General features: G+C 51.5%; 2 protein-coding genes across 4 annotated transcripts in view; one reads left to right on the top strand and one right to left on the bottom strand.

Annotated features, from left to right (window-relative positions):
- Positions 1 to 922: 922 nt before the first annotated feature.
- On the bottom strand, positions 923 to 8,129 carry LOC143166690 (urotensin-2 receptor-like). Its single transcript, XM_076351282.1, is given in 5 exon segments — positions 923 to 1,059; positions 1,062 to 1,606; positions 1,870 to 1,926; positions 3,980 to 4,110; positions 8,124 to 8,129. Coding segments are annotated over 5 exon segments (876 nt in total).
- Positions 3,317 to 20,381, top strand: part of RNF216 (ring finger protein 216) — an 81,135-nt gene continuing 64,070 nt past the window's right edge. For 2 of the 3 annotated variants that reach the window (XM_076350736.1, XM_076350738.1), the window contains exons 1-2: positions 3,317 to 3,372; positions 19,226 to 19,354. In XM_076350736.1, coding sequence (XP_076206851.1) covers positions 19,288 to 19,354 — 67 coding nt within the window. In that variant the 5' untranslated portion in view covers positions 3,317 to 3,372; positions 19,226 to 19,287. Of the gene's footprint in view, positions 3,373 to 4,143; positions 4,162 to 19,225; positions 19,355 to 20,381 lie in introns of those variants that run through there. The other variant, XM_076350737.1, reaches the window with a different exon arrangement.

Genomic DNA, 20,381 nt, shown 5'->3' on the forward strand with positions numbered 1-20,381 from the left:
TCTGGGCTGGATGCTCCCATGGGTAGATCTGCTTGGCCTGGCTCTGCAGGAGAGTAGCAAGCCAATGTCCCCTTTATCTGAAGGGACTGATCCCTGCTGTCTGACGTGGGCTGCATTTACTGTCACCGGGTGCCTGTACCGTCCTTTGACACAGCCTCGTGTTTGGGCATTGGGAGGGCCAGGGCTGACCCCCCTGCAGCACCAGCTCCTGCAGCCACGGGTGGGCTGAGCCCACCTCCTGCGTGAGCCCCTGCCACCTCCCGGCACTGCCCCACAGCGAGGTCCCCGCCTGAGACGGCCGCCGGCCGAGAAAGAAATGCGATGTTCTGGGTGGCTCCGTGTCACTCGCTTCAGCTCCACGAGCATCGATGGCCATGGGGGGGACACGATGACACGGGGTGGGGTCCCCCAGCATTGCCCGGAGCGGGGACCCCCCGTGCTAGGGCTCCTTATGCCTTTGCTTTTTGGTGGAAATCCAAGGGGCGCTCCCCCCCGCCCCGCTTCCCAGGCACTGAAATTTCATCCCCCTTTTGCAGGGTGGGGGGGACGGTGGTGGCACCTGGGCAGTGTGGGAGGATGGTCTGCGGGGAGCCCTCGGCAAACGGCTCATCGCGAAGGCTTTGGCTGAAATGATCCGGAAAAGCGGTTTCCAGAGGACTTGCAGTGGGAGCCCGGAGCCCCGATTCCCTCCGGGAAATTGTTTTTCGGACTAATCTGGCAATAAACTAGTTTTCAGTAGAGCTCCTAGATAAAAACTTAACGGCGAGAGAGGCGTTTAGCAAAAGGCTCAGGGCGAGTTCAGTGATCGGAGCCGCCCCGCCGCAGGGGAGGTGACTTTTATCCTTTTCTTTATTACTGTACTCGAGCTCCCTTACTGGCCTCACACAGGCGGCAACAGCACGCTGTCCCCCGGCGGAAGGGCTTAACCCAGTGGCACACTGGCGTGCAATACGGGTGCCTGCCTCTCACAGGGAGCACCCGTCCTCTCCAGAGCCCCCCGGGAGCCGGGCGATGGCCGGAGGGGGGGGACAGCAGGGGCCGGGGGGCGGGCAGGCTCACGGCAGCCCGGTGCCGGCTCCGCAGGTACTTGCTGTAATGTTCGGAGAGCAGCGTGTAGAGGAAGGTGTTGAGGCAGCTGTCGCTGCAGGCCAGGCGGGTCACGAGGAAGTTGATGGAGACGACGGTGGTGCCACCCCGGTCCCCCTGCTCGTACCAAGAGATGCCGAAGAGCTGCCACAGCCAGAAGGGCAGGAAGCAAGTCCAGTAAGCGAGCGCGGTGCTGGAGGTCGTACACAGGACCTTCCGTTTAGGACATGGGCTGGTTTCCTCCATGCTGAGAACAAAAGCCTGCCGGGACCTCCAGTAGGTCCTAGCCAGCTTGGTGTACAAGCAGCAGACGATGATGCCCGGGGCGAGGATGCAGGTGTTGGAGAGGACGGTGAGATACACCTTGTAGGTTCCCGTCTGCCAGGCGGGGTGGCACATGTGCTTGGTCACCCTGCTGCGGTGACCGGTGTACAGGTTGATGAGGATCATGGCGGGGAGGGCGAGGAGGAAGGCCACCAGCCACACCAGGCAGGTGACCGCCCACCGGTGGTCCCTCAACCTGCGCAGGGTGTCGAAGGGGATGGGGGGTAAGAACAGAAGATCGGCCAGGGCCAAGTTGACGATGTACACGTACGTGGAGCCAGTGCACCCCGTGGAGACCACCAGCGTGTCGATGTTTCCCACCACCCCAACCATGCATGTGGTGGCCGGGATGCAGCAGAGGAAGGAGGTGACCAAGAGGTCACTGGTGCTTTTGGAAGAAGCGGTGGGCTGGGTGGTGGCGTTTTTGGGCTGGCAGGGCACCGATACGCATGTGCTCACCTCCATCCTCCCTCGCCGAGAGCCGCCCCGGGGAGCTCTTCTGGAGGAAATCGCAAGCTGCAGAAGCGGGAGCTGCCAGCTGAGCCCTCCCGGCGGTGTGCCGGCGTCAGGATGGGGCGGCAGCAGCTCCCTGCTGCGGCGGTGAGAGCCGCTCTCCCAGGCGCTGCCTGGAAAAGCCATTTGCCTTCCCCGCACACAGCGAGGGGGGGGAAACCAGCCTCAGTGGAGGTGGGATTTGTCCCTCTGCCCTCGTGGCAGGGATGCCGGGACGCCCCAGCCGCCCACCAGGCCTTCCCGCTGCCCCGTGCATTGCTGCAGACGGATCATTTTCTATGAGATTTGTTTTTAACTGCTATTCTTTTTTATTTTTCTCCATCTCCCGGGTCTCTCCAGGTCTGTGGTGCTGGTTTGACCTCGGGCTGGGAGGCTTCGTGGGCGAGGGATGCGGCCCAGCCCTTGCCCTCCCCGGGGGCCCAGCTCCCCGTAACCAGGTATCAAAGAAATTAATGTCATCAAAAATTCAGTGGTGTCTTGTCCCCAAAGCTGCTCCGTCCTGCGGCTGGGTGGGGAGGGGATTTGCTGGATTTTAGGGAGTTTTTGGGATGGGAACTGGCCCCCACCGGTCCAGTGCCGGGAAGGAGGCAGCTCGAGGGTCGCAGGGAGGTGAGAAGATGGGTCCACGGACCAACCTGGGTCCTTACGAGCAACATAGGGCAGACGGAAAGCTCCCGGCTCCAGCCGTGCTTTTGGGCTGAATCAGCAACGCCCGTGACGGGGGAAGTAAACCTGCCCTGGTCTGCAGGCAGCCCCACGGCTCTGCTCTAGAGCCGCTCTGCCCCCCCAAAACCGCCATTTAACGCCTCCAAAGGCAGCAGAGCCCTTGCGGGGGGGGGGATCACCCCGGGGCCTGGCTGCCCGGCCCGCGAGGGCGGCCGGGCCGGGCCCTGTGCCCGGGTTTCCCCCCCAGCATACCACCGCGGGGCGGCACGCCTGCACCCCCCCCAGCAGAGCCCCCATACGGGACCTGCCCCCCCCCCCCCCGCAGAGCCCCCCTATAGGGGACCTGCCCCCCCCCCCCCCCAGCAGAGCCCCCATACGGGACCTGCCCCCCCCCCCCCCCCCCCCAGCAGAGCCCCCCTATAGGGGACCTGCCCCCCCCCCCCCCCCCCGCGGCAGAGCACCCCCCACCCCTAGGAAACACGTGCAGCTCCTCGCCCCGCCCCTTCCCCTCAGGCCCCGCCCTCTCCCCCGAAAACACCGAACGCCCGGAAGGGGGCGGGGCGGGGCCTCCTGGAGGACCGCCCTACCCCGCCTCTATGGTAGGTTTGCCGAGACGGGACCGCTCGGGCCGCCCGTCTCTCCCTCGCGGCTCCCCGCTCCCCGCCGCTCCTCTCTATGGTGCGGGGCGGTGCGGTCACGTGGCGCGGGCAGGCCGGAAGGAGCCGGGCAGCGGCGGCTAAATGAAGCGGGGCCGGAGGGGCGGCGCGGGGGCGGACGGGCCCGGTGAGTGCCGGCCGCGGGTTCCCGCACCCCCCTCCCGCGGGCTCGGTGCGGTCTCTGTGTCCCGGGCGGGGCGGGCGGTGAACGGCGGTAGCCGGGCGGCGGGGGAGGGGCTCGCTCCGGACGCCGGGGTTCACGCCGGGGCTCCCCGCCTCGTCCCCTGGACTTCGCCTGCCCCTTCGGCGGGGGGGTTCGGTCGCTGCCCCCGGCTGGGGTCCTGCCTCGCGTGTCCCCCGCTCTGGGCCGGGTCCTTCCCCCCCCTCAGGGCCGGGGTTCTCCGCTCTGGGCCGGCTTCCCCCCCCCCTCCCCCGGGCCGGGTGTGTCTCCCCCGTCTCCCCCCCCCCCCCCCCCGGGTCCCTTCTCCCCCTCCCCGGGGCCGGCCCCGCTCCCTTCTCCCCCCGGGGTCGGCGGCTGGCCCCGGTGAGGCCCTCGCCTCCCTCCCGGCCTCGGGGTCCTGCCGAAGTCCCGTGTCGTGTCCCCCCCCCCAGCAGGGAGGTGAAGAGGGTGGGGGGCACCCAGGCACAATTTTCTGGCGCTGCTCTCCGTGGGTTCTCTTCGCCGGCTCGTTTCAGGTACCCCGGGCTGTGTGTTTATACTCGGGAAGACAAACAGGCTCGGCTCCAGAGCCGGTGGGGAGAGGCGGATATAAGCTCGTTCTTCTCTTCTGACCCCCGTCTGGTTGTGGAAACACTCGGTGCCGTTGGGACATCTTGACATTTCAGGCATCTGCTGTGGGAGCTGCTGCAGAAAAGAAACCCAAAACACAGCTGTCCTCGGAGTTGAGGGATCTGTGTAAGAGATACTCCTCCTCCTCCTCCTCTTCCCCCCTCTCTCTATTGATTTGAGCGCTCGCTTAGCTTGGTGGGAGAGAGCAAATGCTGGAAGCGCTACCGTGCACGGCGTTTGTATAACGGAGGTGTCTGAGGGCTGTTTCTGCCTCTGGAGCCGCACTCGTTCCCCCAAACGGCTGGAGGAAGCTCGGATTTTCACACAAAGTATTCTGCGACCGCAGAGCTGTAGCTGACTGCAGCGTGCGTGTGAAGAGAGGAGCGTGAGCTCACCCGGGCAGCGCTCCCGCACGTCGGTTTGGGATGGGCAAAATGTAGGTCGGCTTAAAAAGTGGCCGTCGTCCCGTGGACCCGCTGGCTTTGCGGCTGCGCTCGCTGGAACCCCTGCCCGGCCGTTGGGCGGGTGACGGCTGCTTGCGCCTGCGAGTCTGGCCCGGGAGGTTTTTCTTTCATCGCACCTTCGCTTTGTGACCTGAAGGGTTGTCTTCGAATGCCTTCTAATACCTTATCTTAGAGTCTTACTGAAAAATGCTCGTACCAGAAACGTAGCTTTCGTATGAATAAGTTTAGTTGTCGATGTTTCTATTCAGCTTCCTTACTGCTCGTCAAGCAAGGTTCAGTTTCTTACGTGAAGCGTTACGGTTTGGTCACTGGCTTGAGACCTCTGACGCTTTTTAAAAAAGAAAAGCTAATATTGCTGCTGTGCGCTTTTATTTCCATTATCGAGGCGTAATGCTGAGGGACTGTAGCTTGGTTGTCTGTGTGCTTTTCACTGCATCTCTTCTTGTGGTGCTTTTCCAGCTTACTGACTGCTGTGCAGAACAGCAGACTCTTCTTGCTTTATTTCGGGCAGCAATCCTAAAAGCGACTGCCTTGCTGGCTGAAAGGCATGGGCAGCGTTAGTGCTAAGACCTGCGAGCAGATCCCTGTTTCTCCATTCTGCTCTGTGATGGTTGGTTCCTCTTTCTTACAATTTCTGCTATCTCAACCGACGTACTTGGGAGGCGTTGCAGGTTTCCAGCGGTAGCAATGGAGGAGAAGGCAGGCGTCCCCAGTCAGGTGGACAGACTGGACTTTGCATGCTCAGTTACGAAGTGGCCTCCTCCTGCTTCCAGAGAGGATGGCATGAGAGCTCTTTTCCTCCAGCGACCTGTTTGGAAGGTGAGGGGGAATGTTTGAGACCCATCACTCTGCAGACTCAAATCTTGAGCAGGTTCTGGTACGTGCCTCTACAGGTACCGTGCCGTAGGAGCGTGCAGCGCAACCCGTATTGTGGGACCCGTTTTTCCCTAGGACTAGTAGAATTGCAGGGACAGCTGTTAATTACAGAACTGTGGGATTTACAGCTTTAACCTGAGCTTTTCATTTCTAGGACGAATGCCATGCAAAAATTCCACTGCCTTACATCAGGCCTTTCAATATTGTAAACATCTTAATAGATCTTGTGTGCTGGGTGTCTGCACGGTGTGACTTGATGTTAATAAACAATCATCTTGACAGGAATTTGTGCCTGGAATACCAAGACTTGGGAAAAGGCTCAGACCCGCTTCCTGAAGAAGATCTGTAGAGACATTCAGCCCGCTTGGTAGTGCTGCGTTTTGGTAACGGGCCTTCTTCCGTCTCTCTTTCCTTCCTAGGATGTTCTCCTGTCGGTCTGGCTGCAGGCATCCTTCTTGGGCAACTGCCCGTAAGTCAGGGCGTGAATAACAGTTCCTGGAAGAGCGGTTGGGGCAGGCTTTACTGATGATAAGGTACATTCTGGTTTCCAGCAGGGTGCTGGCAGCCTGTTCCTGGGCTTGTGTTTCAGAAGCTCTCTCGGAAGTCCAGATTCCTGGGCAGACCAATGCTTTATCTGCCTGAGAATGCAGTGGGCGTTACTGCCGCCGGCGAGCTGCAGTCGCTGGCAGCGTGGCTTATGCTTTGAAATTGGACACAAATTGCTAAGAAGTCCTGTGGCAAAAATAGGTGGAGCGAGCACGCAACTCTGACTTGGGCGCAGTTGGAGAGAGGCAGGAAGCGTATCTCGGGGGCCAGGAGCTGGTTAGCAAGCCGGAGTAGCACAAACCCAAGTGCGAGAGACGTGGAGCCCTTTGGGTGTTTTTTAGTGCCTGCTGGAAGAAGCTCCCATTCATTAATGTTGAATGGGCGTCTTGTTTTTATTTATTTCTTTTTCAAGTCATTGTGAGTGGTTTACTGTGTCATAGCGCCGGCAGCTTGGCGCGGCGATGGGCGTCGGGGCTTGCCGCCGGCTGCATTCTTTTTGGGACAGTCGGAACTGTGCCACTAATTCCTCTCGTCAGAAGCTTGGGGGTTTTTTTGCACGTGGATTTGGTCTGGAGATATTTTAAGTCTCCATTTAAATTATTAACTTCAGGCATCTTCTTAACTACTTACAGGAGAGGCGCTAACAGCCTCAGAAGTCTGTGCGTGCACTAAAATAATAGCGTTGTGTATTGCCTACCTCCGTCGATGGGTGGGCTTTTCAAGTTGCTACGTGTAACTTCAATTACTCTGAGCAGGATCTAACCCTGGTGGGGTGGGTGCCTTTTCTCACTACGGCGAGCAGCGGAAGGTGTGAAACACGCAGCTGACTCGGGGCACTGGCTATCTCCCAGTAGCAGCCCAGGAGATAAGGTCATCTGCGTACTGACGTGGTAGCTCCTGTGTTTGAAACTGAGCTAAATAACGTGCTGATCAGCATTAGTCTGACGAGAAGTAGAGTAGTTTTGTTTTAAGCGGGTTACTGGGACGGGGAAATCTGGGAAATTGGGGAGGGGTAGGCGGGGGAGAACAGGAAAAAGAGAAAAAGGCCACTTAGTGGTGTCCTGGTGGCTTGAATAAGTTATCCTTGCCAAAGCGCTGAGCTGTGAGATAATAAGGAATGTTTTACTGAGCTGGGATAATCTCTCTCTCAGCAGCCTTCATGTCGCTTTTATAGAATTTCAGGTTTATTTTGGAATACTTCAGGAGTGATGTTTTTCCTCTGGGTCAGTGCTTAAGAGCTTGCAGTGGTTTTAAACTTGTAACGATCCTTGGAGAAAGCTTAATTCCTGAGGACTAGAAATCATATTCCTGCTGAATGACACCTTTCTCCTAATTACCAGTGCTGCTGTGGTTCCTTCCCCGCGTTCGTGAGGGGAACTGTCAGTGTCTGATTAAGTGGAAAAAACATTGGGCTTTGGGGAAAGATTTCAACACGGGGCAGCTGCTACCCTGAGTCATGATGCCATCTCGTAGTGTTTCTCACCCAGGTTGGGGGAAATTTAAATTAAGTGTGGCTTCCTTGCTGGCTTTGGGGGAGCCCGACTCCTTTGCTGATGCCAATGGTGCCTGTCTGTTTGCAGGGTGGCTTTTGGAGGCTGTCGTCGTCACTCGTAACGAGAAGCAAAGCTGACGAGCTGAAATAAATCTAGGAGCGTATGTAGGTGGCAGGGTGACCCGAAATGTTTTCAGTTGGCTTCTGAGGACGAGTGCTGTATTGCCCACACTCGGTCTGCTTACCTCTGTAAGGAGGCCAAGCTACTGTTTGCATTATTTAGACAAACATTTGGACAAGATCTGTAGAGGCGTCACGTGATATTGCTCTGTAGTATAAGGTGATCAGGATTTGTACTACCTAGAATCTTTGTTTGGGGAATGTAAGGATGGAAAATGGCCTCCAATAATATACTTTGTCTAAAGCATTTCTCACACAAGGCTCCTGTACTGCTTTGTCAATACTGACGTGCTCTTACCAAGCTGTGGGCACCGTTATTGCTGTTTCTCGGTTGGAGAAAGGAAGACAGCGGTTGGCTTTTTGCAGCCTTTGCAAAATCAGAGTGAGGAACAGATTTACACTTCTACTTCTAAATACCATCCCGAAGACGTGATGCATTTTTATATTTGATGGAGGGGGGAGGGAAACCTCTCTTGCAGATCATTTTTGCCTGAAGGTACCTGAAGGCTGGTAGGGGAAGCAGCGCTTACCCGCATACCCGTGGCAAGTACAAAGTGGTGTTGGATAAATGTGTTACAGTGGGATAGCAGGGTGGAACAGGCAGCGATGTTGACGGCTGCCTGCAGCAGAGCGGGGATGCTGCCTAGAAGACTTTCCTCCTCTCCCTGCTCTCGCTGTAGTGCGCTGTAATGCAATTTGAGGAAGATGACAGCAGCAGCATAATGGGGAGGCAGGAAAAGAAGCTTTTGCTCCCTTGCAGGAAACCAGCAGCGTAGGGCGTTTCATACCTCCCCTGCTGCTAGGATTTCCAGCTACAGATGAACAAGACTGGCAAGACCCATTAGCAGTAACTTGGCTAGCATAAATAGTTCATGTCCTCTCTATACATTGTTAAACCGGAATCCTATTGTAGTGGAGCAGGCTTCATTGTGTACAAACTGGGAGGTGCCCTTGGATCAGCCACGACTAGCACAGACCAGCTCGCAACGGCTGGAACGCACCTCTGACTTGAACACTGAAGAGTGCTCCTCAGCTTAATGTTTTTTGTGTTTGTTTAGCAGTCTGTGGCTGCTTTTATTGACCCTCCGTCCCAGATGGTTAAATAATCTGTTTGATGTTGTACTGTTGCAACACCCAGGAAAAGAATTTATATTCTGCTATGTGAAGGCTTAAACGGTGTTGGACATTTGACTGCGATGACTAAGGGGTAGGCAGACAAATTTGCAGCCTGAAAACAGTCGTGTCCTTAGCAAATGGTCAGACTGCAGCCTCTGCAACCTCTTAGCTGTGGCCTGTAGTGATTTTCTTGGTCTTGCATATGCAAAATGTTTATTTCCCTTGGAGTGCAATTGTTAGGTACCGTGCGGTCTCCTAAATCTGCATGACTGTGGACCTGGAGAATTAATGTGCGGTGCTTCTTTCCTTGCTTTTTAGCTGGCCAGCTGATAACTCATTCATTTGTGAACTTTAATAGTCTCAGAAGAGAATAATGCTGGATGTGGAGCACCTCTAAATCTGGCCACGATCCGATTCCACTGTTTTCGGTTCTGATGTAGTGGTGTGCTTATCTCAAATACAAACCCTTTGCTTTTCTGCTATTTTAACACATTCTGCTTAAACCCTGCAATGGCCACTGCCACGTGGCATGGATGAAGTCAGACTGGACAACTGTCGTGAGCCTGGAAGGCCGCCCTCAGTTTCTGCTGCTGAGAGCCTGCTTGCTGGGCTGGAATTGGTTGGCCGCAAGGCTAAAGCGTGGCTGGAACAAAACAAAACCCGGTTTTAGAAAAGCAGTCGCTGGCTGGCTTGAAAATCTTGTAACAACTGGTCATCTGCGGGGCTGGAGCAGTAAGGACGTAGTTACCGTTCTTCAGATGGGCTGGTGGCAGTCCTTCTCGTGCAGCCGTTGTTGGGTGCAATAGGCAGCTTTTTAACTCTTTCCAGCAGGAATCGGTGCAGGGTGTGGACTCGCTGCTCAAGTATTGCACGTGCCTTACAAGGTTTCTATCCGTATCTTACTCTCAGTACCCAAGGCAGTTTAAGACTCGTTTCACTGCGGAGTAAACTTGGCCTGTTGGCTCAGTATGGCTCTAAGCTGGCTCTTGTACGTATTTAAGCCCTTCAATTGAACGTGTAAAAGCATCTTTCAAAAGTAGTGCCTGATCCTGGACTAGGAGCACATATGGTTTGAGTGCTGGTTTTAGGTGTCGGCAGTGGTTGCATAGTGTCAACTGTTAGGCTGCAGTTTAAGATCTTCCCCCTTCTCGCAGTTTATTTTAGCATCTTAGTTCTGTTCTCCCACTTACGCCGTGGTGGATGCGTGAGGAGAGAAGGTATCTGATGTGAATCCTGCAAAAAAGTTTCCCAGGGCATTTCTTTTCAAAGCTATAACATGTGCTGGTGGAGCTCAGTGTGAGAGGAGGCGACAAGCTGTGGTGTGGGAATGTGACCATCTTAAGCAGGTATTGCAGTGAAACCCTTTTTAACACGAAGCCGCGGCTTCTGGCCACCACTGGCCACTGACCTTTGAAATTATGGCAAGCGCAGATGCTTAACATGGCTCAAAAAAGGGGTACGGCTGTAATAACCAGAATATGTGACCTGTGAAGTCATTCTTTTTGGAAGTCCCTAATTCTGGGATGCTTGACACCTAGAATGGTTGGTGGCAAGCTTTTAAGTCAATACCTCTGAAAGCACTGTGCAGATCGACACAGAAACCTTCCTTTTTGCTAAGGTGGGCTACTACAGTAAGTCGGGTTTTTTTCCCTTCCGTGCCATCTCAAGGTCAAGTCTTAGCTTTTATCTTGTCAGCAGCTTTGTGAAATGAGGTGAGGTGTGCTTTGCAGACTGCAGCCATCCTTGAAAGCAAAACTTCTTGTGATAGGTTCAGGTCACATTTAAAATAAAATAAGAAAATACCCCCTTCCTTTCCACATTTGCTCCTGGTGGTGCATTATGCTTTTTCTGGAACGCAACTTCCCAAGTGCAGCTTGGATGGCTGTTTCCAGAGTTGGTCTGCTGGGCAGCAGCTTAACGTCTAGGATGCCATTGCAACCTGTCAATCCTTCGTGATTTTAAAGTCCTCTGGCTGTTACTGCAACTACAACTGACTCTTTGTGTTTTCCAGCCCTCTTGACTTTGGTCTAGTTAGTCCCTTGCTGCTGCTTGTAATAGCGGTTTGCCTGTTGCGTGCAGCCTGTCTCTCTTCTTCTCGCTCCCGGTGCCCCCTGCAAACAGGGCTGCAAGCGGAGCAGGCTGCTGGTCGCTCGTCTATGCGAATGTCAGTGCCGTAGCCTGTTAGGGTTACTCTAACCAGCAACCTTCAACTCCTTTATGTCTCTGTTTCCTCTCCACTGAAAAACGGTGCTAAGATGGTAACCTGAAGGCTCCTGTCGACGTGCATCCAACTTGTTAAATAACTACTTAAAAGGTTGCGCGTGGTTTTCTTTGTTCTGTTATACCTTTTAAAGGCGACATTCAGGATCCCTTAAAAAAGGAAAGAAAAAAGGAGAAAAAATACTAAGGATCTGGAGAGGAAATGCTGTGTCGTTTCTCCTGGAGAGCTCTGTGAAGTACAAGTAACAGAGGAGCACTCTCATGTATGTCCTGGGGCACGCAGGGCATTTCTCTTGTTCTTTTCTGTGTGGCCGCTGTGTTGATGGGGAAGAGAAGGCAGCTGCAATTAATGTTATGCAGAGCCCTGGCAGGTATGTGCAGCACCTGGTAGTCTGTGGAGTCGGCTCTTTCAGACGCCAGCGGGTTTAATAATGGTGCTGCTCAGAGAAAGGAGCCTCTGCCCCCTTCTCTTGGGATACACGTGAGTTCGGGGCAAGAAAACTGGAAGTAAAACTCGCTCTGGAAGTGGCGAAGCTGCAAATCACATGTTTTCACGTGCTCTTCTATTCATCCCCACCCTTATACCGCAAAATCAGAACAAAACATGATGGTTTGGGAGATAGGCTGGGAGCCCAAAGAGGTTGGTTTTGTCTGTCTGTGCTGCCGTAGCCAAGTGCTGAGCTGCTAGTGCCTGAATTGTTGCTTGAACAGGAAACGCCAAGCTGGCACCTACGTTTGTGATGTGGGAGGGAGGTTGTGGATTTGGGGGATTATACCGTATGATCTTGCACATGCCAGAAGTCTGAGGCAGGCAGGGTAGCACCCTTTACAGGAACTAACTGCAGAGATACCTCTTCCTTCCCCCAAAGCCTTGGATTTTCGCTTTGCTCTTAAAATGAGCTGCTCGAGGCAATGGCATTAACTCCTTTCTAACTAGACTTTGTAGATTTAACTTTTTTTTCAGGACTCAATTTGATAGGGGAGGCAAATGACTGATCCAGAGCTCCCCCCCTCTTGTGTAAAGTGTGGGGGTTTTTTTGCATACATCAAAATTGGCAGTCTCATGCTGGTCAGAGAGATGTGACGCTACGGAGCCCTGTTATTTAGCAGAAGGACTGACGGGGGTCGTGGGAAGGCACTGAAATGTCCAGCAGTTGACCTTGATGCCAGTCATCAGCGAATAGCTTGAAGGCATCAGAAACTTTCAGTTGAGTTGAATTAGTAGTTGCCCATTTTTGGAAAACAAATACATCTCTTTCAAAACAGTCTTACATTTTAGAGAAGAGCTCACAGAGCAGAAACTGATTTCACTAGGAAAACTGGTATCACCGTAGGTGGCCAGCTGTTAGATGAATAAGATAAAACTGGATAGATTTCTTTCCTCTTGCACTTTGTGTTAACAGACGCAATAAAAATGGAGATTGGGTATTTAAAAAAATTAAGTGATACTGTCACCTTAATGGAATGATGAACTGCAAGCGAGGTTGATGAGAAGTCTTGTGATGTACAGACAGTCGAGATGTTTCCTGTAAGTCCTAAGTTGACTTGCAAAATGGGGAAAACATAGCTAGGGATTTGAACGCAAGTAATCCCTAAAAATCTGCTCTCTTAATTGCTCCTGACTAACCAATTTTCGTTGGACTGGAGCAGTGACGCGTAGATGTAGCTCGTACCCTGTTAATCCGTAGCTTCTCTTTTCAAAGTATCTACTGATGTGTTCTTGGTAACACCGTTGACTGAGAATTGACTGCAAAAATGCACAGCAGAGCTCGGCACGAAGCTGCAACACATGGACCTTGTTCTAGCCACAAGCAGGATTTTAGTAAAGGCAGACAGCCCCGCGTTAGTGAGCTCGTAGTTTGCTTTACGTCGATGCAGTGATTGCTACGCATTCTGCAGTTCCCAAGAGAGCTCGCATCAATGGTAAGCCTTGGTGGAAAGTGCATCGCTTGCTTCGGTGCGTATTTCACAGCGCGGCTGTTCTTCTTGGGTAAGAGAGGGTGAGGAATAGGGAGCTTTCAGAAGATGACTAGACATTGTGATTGCTGCCAGAGAAGTTTGAAGACTCCCTGTCCTTCTTGTCCATCTTAATAATGTTCTAGCCTGGAGCGCTGCTTCTGAAGCTGGTTATGATGCTGGTGTGGCTGCAGAAATAGTCGACGGTCTTCTGAGATACTTTCTGAACAATGCACGTGTTGTGCATTGCATACATACAATGCAATACATACAATGCATACATACACATACACGTCGTGTATGTATGTGGAGGTAAACATTCAGTTTTGATTTACTTGCCACAAAACGCTTCTAGTGTTATATTGTCTTATGTTTTGGTGTGACGAAATGAATCCTCTGGCTTTCTGCAGTAGAACTGTGTTACCTGGCTCTTAATGGAGAAAAAATCGTTCACTTCAGCTTCTGTTCCTTGATTTTTCTCAGATCTCGGGAATCCTGTCCTCTCCTTCTTAGAGGGCATACGTGTCTGTCTAAAATCATTTGGTAAACCAAGCCAGCTGCTCATGTCTTGTGAAACACCTAGGGAGTGTTTTAAAACTCACAAGCCGATTCTGTTACTAAATGATCTTCTGGTATGTTGTTCTTCTTTAGCACATGCTATGGGTCCAAAAATTGGTGGCGGAGCTACGTGGATGCAGTTGGCGTAAGTCTACCCCCGTTATGTGCTCCCAAGAGGAGCTTTTGTGTGATATCTGTAGCTGGTTGTGCTGTTTTCTTAGAACCGAGCCGCTGCTGGAAACCAGGTGGTCTTGCCTGCAAGCCACTGTCCACACACTCCTATCTTCGGGAGGCCAGGGGTAAGGCTTTTGGGCTGGGGCCAATGCTTTTGCTTTGGTGTGGTTTCCCGCTTTTGCCTGAGCTGTGGGCAGGCCTGCGTGCAAACCTGCTCAGCAGAAGCCCTGCTGCAGGTCCACGTTTTAACCTCTGGCTTTATTCCTTTGCAAGGTGCGATGCAGTGGCGGTAGCTGCCTTGTGCATAGCAAATAGCACTTGTTTGTGCACAGCGGTTCTTGTCAGGCTTATGGTCGGGGGATTTCTAATTTTCAGTTGGGATGATGCTGCTTAACATGATCAACCGCTGTTAAACTCTCCCTGCTTTTGCTAAGTGACTGTTACAAGGAGCAGCCCCCAGCATATCATGAGCCCTTTGAAATGTTTCAATGAAATGCTTGAGAGTAAGTCGGGCTGGTTTACTTCCCTTCTGTTGTGCTTTTTTTTTTTTTTTTTTAAGGGCTGAATTTTTAGCTTTTCATTTTGCTGGTTGTCACAAGCCATGCATTATTTAAGTAGCATCTCTTTGTTTTTAGCAGCTTGAAACGAGCCAGAAATTCACCTTGCTCGCAGGCTACCAGCAGACACGTTTGCTGCCCGCAGGCAGAAAGTAGGAGTTGATGCTCTTCTGTCAACGTAGGTGAGCAACAGAGGTGTTGCTGTACGGGGGAGAGGCTAAAACACACAATGATTTGGTGTTGCTGATATCTCTTTCAAGTTGCTCTTCCCCCCACACCCCCCCTTCGGTTGGGATTTCAATTCCTACCTCCCCGGCAGTGCTTTCTGTCTAGTCCTGTTGCCTTGAGCTAGAGCCAGAAAAGAGCACTTTGAGGCTAGTCCCATCTTGGGTATGTGGGAGTTCAAGATTTCAAATGCTGTAAGTGGGGGGGGGGGAAATACATTACACTGTGTCTAGCAGGGGCTCTCCCCTCGACTGCCGCTTTAAATTCCAGCACAGTCTGAAGATGCTCGTTGCAGCACAAATGCGAGGTGGAGGGAGCGGATTTGAGTTCTGCTCCAATTACTGCAGTCCAGAAACGCCTGCATATACCAGGAGTTTAAATATATGCACAGTACCGATGCTTGCTATTTTTAGGTTAGGCTAAAAATATGTAACGTGGCGTTTGCAGGGATTTTGAATGGGTTTTGGAAATCCTTGTGTAAGCATTCTGCGTGCACCTGAGACCTGCTTCATCTCTTAGCAGCTGATCCGTTAACTCGTAGTAGTGGTTGGGACCAGTGGTTTTGTAGATTATATTTTTTCACGTATGAGAAGCTTGTTCAGAACGTACGTGCGACTTCAACTGCCAGTCTGAGATCTAGTCAGTTCAGAGAACTGTTACACCTAAGTCCCTGATGGTCTCTGATTTATTTATTTTTTTTTTCCCCAGTAGCTGTTCTGTTAATGGGTTCTTCTCCTCTCAAGTTGCTGTAGGAAAAACCTTAACAGGGAGGGTTTCATTGCCTGTGCAGTGAAACAACTTTGGATGTGCAGAGTCACGAATACGTGGAGTAATGTGGAAAACGGAGGGGAGGTTTGGTGGAACCGCATCTTCAGCGTGGCGGTCTTCGCTGCGCTGTCAGTGGGTGGCTTCGAGGTTGTGACGAGAGTTTTGTGTTACCCGGATACTGTACGGGGATTCAAGTCCCAAATCCAGTTTGGTGTGCTGTAGTGCAGGTGGGATTTTTTAAGAAAAAGGGAGGAGAGAAAAAAAAAAAGCTTGCAAAGTGTGTATCTGCCTGCTGCCAGGTCTTTTTCTTTTAAAATGGTTCTAGGATCCCGTCCTTAAGTATTGCAAAAAAGCTGGTGGTCATGTTAGAGCTTGGTTATAGGTAGCCTTATTCTTTACCTATAAATAGGCACTGAAATCACTGAGGTAGTGTGGGACAGCTTCTTTCCATCTGTCTTGCTTGCTTTTTATTATGTTGTTTATGTAGGGCAAGACCCTAGGGTGGCTTTGATCTTGTTACTTCACGTTCTTGGCGGCCTAGTGCTATAAACATGAATAAACTTCCTATTCGTGCCACTAGATGGAACTGGCCCATGCTTATAGATATTTGTTTAAACTTGAATTGTGTATTGAGTATTGACAAAATGAATTGCTAGCTCTCGGTGGAAGCTTGGCTTTTACCCTCAAAGCAGTGCTTTATTAAGATGCTTGGGTTTTTATGCAGTCTGTTTTGAAATAGAAGAGTGGTACATTGCCAGTTCTTTACAGGTTTGGCTTTTTTTTTTTTTGTTGCCTTGACTGTGTATTACAGTTAATGCTATTTATTATATTCCTGCTTTTAAACCAGCATGAGTCTTTTGGTGATGCGGGCGCATCTTTCTCTTGTACAGGGGGGTAGACGGTCTGTTATCCCAAATTTCATTTCAGGTTACTTCCTGTACCTCTTTCTTGATGCTCAAGGTTGAAGTGTGCAAGTTCCTCTCTACGGGAACCAGAGCTGCCTATAGACAATACGGTCTTAACGTTAGTCTGGTGGCTTATCCCTTGTTCTTGGATGTGAACAGCTGTGGTTTAGCCAGCATTGGACAAAGCACCATTTCAGCTATTTGGGAGAAGATTTTTTGGTGACTCTGCTGAGCATTTGCGGTGTCGACCCACCCACGCGTACATGCATACCCAACTCTGCTAACGCATTGCATGCCCCTGTAGGGGAGAAATATCCAAGCCACTTAGCTTTGCTCAGAGCAGATCCGAGCAGACACCTGTCTAGCCTCTGTCCGCACCACTTGATGCTGCGAGGGCTGATTTGTGGCTTTCACGAACGTCCTTGTTCCTCCCCAGCCAGTCTTGGAGTGATCCTTCGCCGTTTTTGCCTGCCAAGAGGTTCCTTTGTTGAGCGTGAGCCTGCATGAAGGCAGCTGAGACGAGGCGGGTTGCTAGCTATGCAGGGGCTGTTGGTTGTTGCAAGGAGTGCTTTGTAGGACCAGCCTGCTGGGAAGCAGAAGTGATTGGCGTAGGTACAGGAGCTGAAGAGGCCTGGGTGCCACTCCTGGCTTTGCTGCTAGCCTGCTTGGTGGCCTTGGCCACACCGGTCCTTTCCGTGCTTCCATTTCTCCATCTTTTAAATGGCAAGAAGCGTATCGATCTTGTTTTCTAAAATACTGAGAGGGCTAAGGATGGAAAAATGCTATGCAGGACTAGGTGGTAGCTATTCACGAGTACCAGGGGAAATACAACTGTAATAATGTGGATGTGACCTTTTAAAAAGGACAGGGTTTTCACCAAGTATGCTTATGGTGACCCAGCTACTGAGCTGCTGCTCCAGCACCTGTCTGCAATGATGAGAACAGCGCTTCCATGCCGTTCTGGCAAATAAAATAGGATTTATTTCTCCTTGCTTATAAGGCAGAAGCTGAAGGACCTGGTGGGAACACTCCCAAAAACTTGCTTTTGAAGCATTTTCAAAGCATCAATATGCCTATGATACTCTTGGAGCTGCTTACTGGAAATAGGGTGTGCTACTGAGGTTTCGGGGCTCAAATATAGGGGTAGTTGCATATTTGTAGTCATGCTGGTTAGAAGAGGCCTCTGCAGTTCCCTAGCCCAACGTCCCACTCAAATTCAGACCATCACCAGTGCTGGGACCAGGTGAATGTAGCTGTTTGTAGCCAAGCCTTGAAAACCTTTACGGTGGAGGTTCGCTCTGGAGAAGGCTGCTTCGGGCACTGAGCTGTGCTGCTGGCACCCTTTGTGTGTGTTAAGCGAGCGTCCTGCCCTGCAAACGGGAAGACGCTGCTGCCTTGCTCATTTATCCTGCTGCCTACGGTGCAAGGCTTTGGACCGTGTCCGTGCAGGCTGTCCTGCCGGAGGAGGGTGCTTTCCTGCCCAAAGCCGGCCGACTCTCAGTGCTGCTGTGCAGCGTGCGCTTTCTGTGAAATGTGGCTTGGGTTTTGGCTTTTTTAAGTGATAAATTATACTTCTTTATTTTTATTATTTTATCCTGTATTAAAATCTTTTGAAGATGGTAATGACTAGTTCCTTGGGGAGGGTGTAGATATGAGTACCTAGTATGCATCTGAACTGATTTCTTCATTTTGCTGTCCTAGCTGCAAATCCTGTTCCTTGCAGAGGAGGTTAAGTAGAATTATTGAGGAGGAATTTATACTGCTCTTGTGTACTAGCAAACAGGATTTTATAGCAGACCCACCATTTTCTTCCAACTTATGCATCAGTAAATATTTAATAATACAGATTCTTCCGTGCTCTAATGATGAGATGAATACTTCTCAATAAAAAGACCTCCTTTCTCGTTCCAGTGATCAAATTGCGGTCGGAGTTCCTGTACGTATTCAGCTGCTTTGCGATACCGGGAATTGAGAGCTGTAAGCTGACAGACCATAAAATGGAAACCTACTGTTCAGGTTGCAGTGATTCCTCTGATCTCCTAATCCTGTTCGGGAGCCTCCAGCCGGCTCATTGAGCCTCTCTGAGAACAGGTGGGGGTAGCAAATTTTAGTGCCAAAAGCTCAGTCCTGTGAAGGACCCTGATCCCTGTCGTGCTCTCTTTTCAGTTTGAGAGCAGGTGGCGTATCCTGGAATTTGTACCAAACCCTCACTGAGGAGGGGATGTGTCATAAATCAGGGAGGTCTCTTCTTTAAAACAGCAGATGATGGCAAGAAAGTGTGCTCTGTAAATGTGACTTGTTCCCGTGCCGGTTCACGGTGCAGACACAAAACACGCACTTGTGTACTGCCCTGCCAGGGGTGCAGCTTCCTTCTGACGTGTCAACAGCATGGACGTTGTGGAAATGAGCTCAGAGCATCTCTGGTCCCTCTGAGGTTGTGCCTCAGCTTGGTGGCACACAAGGGAATTGAAGGTTTTTGATGCTGGTGTCTCCGTTTCAGCAGTGTGGCTCACTTCACCATTCAGCTCCTCAACAGCTAGGCTGTCAGGTCTGACCCATAACACTGGCTGTTCACCTCGGTGCTAGCATTTCTGCAGCACTTGGGCGTGTTGTGACTTCATGGCATTAAGTGCGATAGGGGATGGTTGTAATGACCTCAACTGGTACGTCTGAGATACAGGCTTACATGGTGTTGCCCTGTGGCAGCTCAGGCAAGTGGCTTTTGCTCCTCTCACCAGTAGATGGTGGCAGAAACACCGCTATGTGAGTTGATGCATCAGGTTTGTGACTTCTTGGAAACAGAAGAAGATCCACATATGGGGAGGGTTTGAGTCCTGGCTGGACAGAATTGCATCTCCCCCCGCCTTTCTGTGATTGCATAGCTCTAAGCATCTCCGTGTCTTCTCCAGAGAGGCTTCTTGGGCCTGATTGCACTCTTAAGTTGGCTGTCTTAACTGTCGGAACAGAAGACAACAGAAACACGTCTGCTTTTAGGCACTGAGAAAGCGGTACAGAAAAATATCCTCATGGAGAGGCTGTGCTGGGAGAGCCAGGAGAACCCCTAAAATGATCTAGCGGCTTAGTCTTGGGAAAGCCTGATTAGGGTGCTGCTGAGTTTGCCTTACTCTCTCCTGTTTTTATTTTGTCTTCTAGTTCCTCCTGCGAGCCTGACTGCCATGCCTGGGTGTTGACACTTTCGGGTACAGCAGTTTAAAATGGCAGAGAAAGGTGGAAATGAAGAAGTAGTTAACTTGAACAGCTTCCGTAGTCACAGAGGAAAAGGTGAGTACCGGTTTGTGCATATTTCCGAAACTCCCTCTGTAAAACTCTGCTTACAAGCAGCAGGATTCGTAGATACTGAACTTGCAATAGTGCTGTTAACGGGAACCTGCTAGTGGTCTGTTTTGCCGTGTTACACTGTGTTTGCTCTGTTACACTTACTTCACAGCCACCTACAGAAAATTCTCTCATTTTATGCTGACATGCAAAATATTTGGCTCTTGTCTTTCTCATGTTGTACTGCCTTAAGGCAGATTGCTAACTTCTTGGGAACACCGCGTAGAGGTATTTCAGCAGATCTGAGGGGCTTATGGTGTTCCACCCTTCTGAGGACCTCACAGGAGAGAGGCTGGCTTTGCATTTCATAGAATCATAGAATCATTGAGGTTGGAAAAGACCTCTAAGATCATCGAGTCCAACCGTCAACCCAACACCACCATGCCCACTAAACCATGTCCCTAAGCACCTCATCTACACGTCTTTTAAATACCTCCAGGGATGGGGACTCCACCACTTCCCTGGGCAGCCTGTTCCAATGTTTCACCACTCTTTCAGTAAAGAAATTTTTCCTTACATCCAATCTAAACCTCCCCTGCCGCAACTTGAGGCCATTTCCTCTCGTCCTATCGCTTGTTACTTCGGAGAAAAGACCAACACCCACCTCGCTACAACCTCCTTTCAGGTAGTTGTAGAGAGCGATGAGGTCTCCCCTCAGCCTCCTTTTCTCCAGGCTAAACAACCCCAGTTCCCTCAGCCGCTCCTCATCAGACTTGTTCTCCAGACCCCTCACCAGCCTCGTTGCCCTTCTCTGGACACGCTCCAGCACCTCAACGTCCTTCTTGTAGTGAGGGGCCCAAAACTGAACACAGTATTCGAGGTGCGGCCTCACCAGTGCCGAGTACAGGGGCACGATCACTTCCCTACTCCTACTGGCCACACTATTTCTGATACAGGCCAGGATGCCATTGGCCTTCTTGGCCGCCTGGGCACACTGCCGGCTCATGTTCAGCCGGCTGTCGACCAACACCCC

This window comes from Aptenodytes patagonicus, chromosome 13 (assembly GCF_965638725.1).
Source record: "Aptenodytes patagonicus chromosome 13, bAptPat1.pri.cur, whole genome shotgun sequence".
NCBI classification, from domain to species: Eukaryota; Metazoa; Chordata; class Aves; order Sphenisciformes; family Spheniscidae; genus Aptenodytes; species Aptenodytes patagonicus.